The sequence below is a fragment of the Coffea eugenioides genome, chromosome 8 (assembly GCF_003713205.1).
Source record: "Coffea eugenioides isolate CCC68of chromosome 8, Ceug_1.0, whole genome shotgun sequence".
NCBI lineage: Eukaryota > Viridiplantae > Streptophyta > Magnoliopsida > Gentianales > Rubiaceae > Coffea > Coffea eugenioides.
In genome coordinates, this window is record NC_040042.1 from 13089562 (window position 1) to 13092447 (window position 2886).

The 2886-nt window shown below is 39.1% G+C and overlaps 1 protein-coding gene across 1 annotated transcript; it reads left to right on the plus strand.

Moving 5' to 3' along the window:
- The first annotated feature begins 931 nt into the window (after positions 1-931).
- On the plus strand, positions 932-2609 carry LOC113780286 (protein FAR-RED ELONGATED HYPOCOTYL 3-like). The gene is made up of 5 exons (XM_027326100.1): positions 932-1821; positions 1935-2046; positions 2190-2246; positions 2339-2422; positions 2535-2609. Exons 1-5 carry the CDS (start codon positions 932-934, stop codon positions 2607-2609), a joined length of 1218 nt encoding a protein of 405 aa, XP_027181901.1.
- Positions 2610-2886: the final 277 nt, after the last annotated feature.

Below are 2886 nucleotides of genomic sequence, written 5' to 3' on the forward strand. Positions count from 1 at the left end.
TAGGGAGGGTGAACGTGAGGAAAGGTGAAAAACGATGGAAAATCGAGTGAGAGAACCAAAAGTTGTGACCAGGGTGAAATGCAAAGGTTGCTTTCAAATCAAGTATGGCATTCCCAACAAAAAATTTGTAGTCACTGAATTTTTACGGGAGCACAATCCTCTATTAGCAACGCCCTCAACTGCCATTTTTCTGAGAGCACATCGAAATGTTTCTGATGCAGACTATGCTTATGCATATGCATTGCGAAGGCTCGAGACAAGAACAAGCTAGATTATGAAACTCTTTGCACTGGAGGCAGGCGGCTATGACAAAGTTAATTTTCAGAATAAAGATCTATATAATAAAATAGAAAGGGAGCGTAAGAATGAGATTATACATGGTGATGCTGAGGGTGCAATTGCATACCTACAAGGGAAAAAGGACTTGGATAATGATTTCTATTACAAGTATCATACAGATTCAGAAAATAGACTAATGCGGCTCTTCTGGGCAGATTCACAGTCCTTATACGGTTACAATTGCTTTGGTGATGTCCTAGTCTTTGACTCTACATACAGAACAAATGACTCCAACCAACCCTTGGTGGTGTTATGTGGAGCAAATAATCATTTCTTAATGTGTATATTTGCGTGTTGTTTAGTATCCAATGAAGATGAGGGTGCATTTGACTGGGTCCTTCAAACATTAGTCGATGCAAATGGTGGAAAAAGCCAATTTCTGTTGTCATAGATGGAGACCCAGCTATGAAAAAAGCCATAAAAAATATAATACCTGAAGCTAGACATAGGCTTTGTTGCTGGCATCTTCAACAAAATGCAAAGTACAATGCAAATAAAGCTTTCATGAAGCGTTTCTCCTCATGCATGCATAATAATTGGTTTCCCCCAGAGATTTGAGCGAGAATGGGAAAAAGCCGTTATTGACTGTGACATGAAAGATAGTGACCGGGTGAAATCAATTTACAAAAAACGTGATAAATGGGTTGTGTCATATCTCCGAGATTATTTCTTTGCAGAGATGAAAAGTACCCAAAGATGTGAGAAGATGAATGACGTTCTGAAGATTCATTTGACAGCGAAGCTGAAATTATTTGAGTTCATGCAGGTATTCGATTTGGGAGTTGTCGCTATACGACATGAGAAAAATAGGCTAATTGCCGAGACTGAACAAACAAGCCTCCTTCCGACCACTGATATGCCTTGGATAGAAGAGCATGCAACAAAAATATACACTAGAAGTATATTTTTGATGGTCCAGAATACTATTAAAAGTCAAGGCATGTATAATAGATTTGACTTCATTGATGATCGGTACACAAAAATACATTTTGTTGAACACTCACGGGAGAACGGCAGGTTCAGGGTCCAGCAAACCTTCCTAAATGGGATGCTTGTATGCTCCTGTATGATGTTTGAAACCCTTGGCCTTCCATGCACACATATGTTTAGAATTATGCTACTTGAACGGATAGAAAGAATCCCAGATTGCCTTATAATGAAGAGGTGGACACGAAAGGCAAGGGAAAAATTTCAGCGAGGGGCTACAGTAGTGCAAAATATAGTAGATAATGTGACTGAGCTTGCTAGGTATGGGAGATTGATGGCTGGTTGCAAGCCAATGTGTTTCTATGCCTCCAAGACGTATGTTGGATACGAGCGCATATTGAGCTTTATTGAAAGAGAAACACCTGAAGTGAGTCAATTGAGCGAAAATAGAAGGCTTGCTGAACCTACATCAGGTCAATCCCAACATAACTATGGAGTTAAAGACCCAGAACGAGCAAGATCAAAAGGCAGCCGAAGACAAGAACCTAGGAGAAGGTCAATTGCTATTCGTGTGGAAAATGTGTGTGAGTGAACTACAATGGACATCAGTCATGAAATATTATTTTTTACTCCTACCAAATTCTTGTATAAACTCTTATTTTTGGTAGGAAACATGATGGCCATAACAAAAGGAAGTGTCCTTTGAACACCAACAATTTAGATGATAACTGCTCTTATGAGGAAGCAGATGAACCTGGTAATAATGAAGAATTTGATGAAGTGCATTACCACCAATCAACATTTGGAGAAAGCAACAGCAGTAGATAGACAAGTTTAAATGATGTATCTAGACTGCAAGCTTGTGATGGAATATACACACAAGTGATTATAATCAATCATCAATGCGTGGATGGTCTATGCAGCTGTCCACTCATCTGTCTACTTCTACAGATGGTGGCAGGATGAATGTGGAAATGCAGGTAGAATCAATCCTTATTTAACTTCAATTTCTGATGTGTTGTTGCCTACTGCTGTAAGTTTATTCTATGAACACATTGTGCTGTCATTGTAGCCAATGACTGGTGATTCTAGCTCAGAAATACCAACTTTCTATGATGCTGGTGCTCATTCCCTTACTCCACGGTTTTCATCTAAGGTACATGAATTACCTCCTCGTTGACCCCATTGCACTACTGTGAATAATATTCTGCGCATTCCAAAAGAATGTACAAAAACACTAATAATGGAGTGGATAACATTGTGTATAGGTGGGTAGCAGCACTGCAATTCCTTATGCATGGAGCTTTGGCAGTGATTATGGCAACTACGACTGGAGTAGATAAGTGATCAAAGCTGGTAAACCGAACCTCTATCCAGAATATGTTGCTACACATAAATTCATGTTTGTGGGCCAAAGAATGCTAGTTATGGTGGTAGAAGATTGTCTTGCATGCCAATTTGTGTGGTCCTTGAAAAGGATCTATCGCCACGTGCCATGTTTAAACAAAGATAATGTGTTATGCCATCGTGACAGTTATGCATTGTTACTAAAACTCATTTAATTTGCAATTTTTGCATGCATGCAGAGTAATTATCGTCATTAACACTGACTTTTAATAT

What these genes read in the sequence shown, in the direction of transcription:
- LOC113780286 (XM_027326100.1), top strand. Translation starts at nt 932, where the DNA reads ATGAAAGATAGTGACCGGGTGAAATCAATTTACAAAAAACGTGATAAA. An exon ending in AGACAAGAACCTAGGAGAAG is followed by an intron (nt 1,822 to 1,934) that starts GTCAATTGCTAT and finishes TATTTTTGGTAG; the next exon opens with GAAACATGATGGCCATAACA. An exon ending in CTCCACGGTTTTCATCTAAG is followed by an intron (nt 2,423 to 2,534) that starts GTACATGAATTA and finishes CATTGTGTATAG; the next exon opens with GTGGGTAGCAGCACTGCAAT.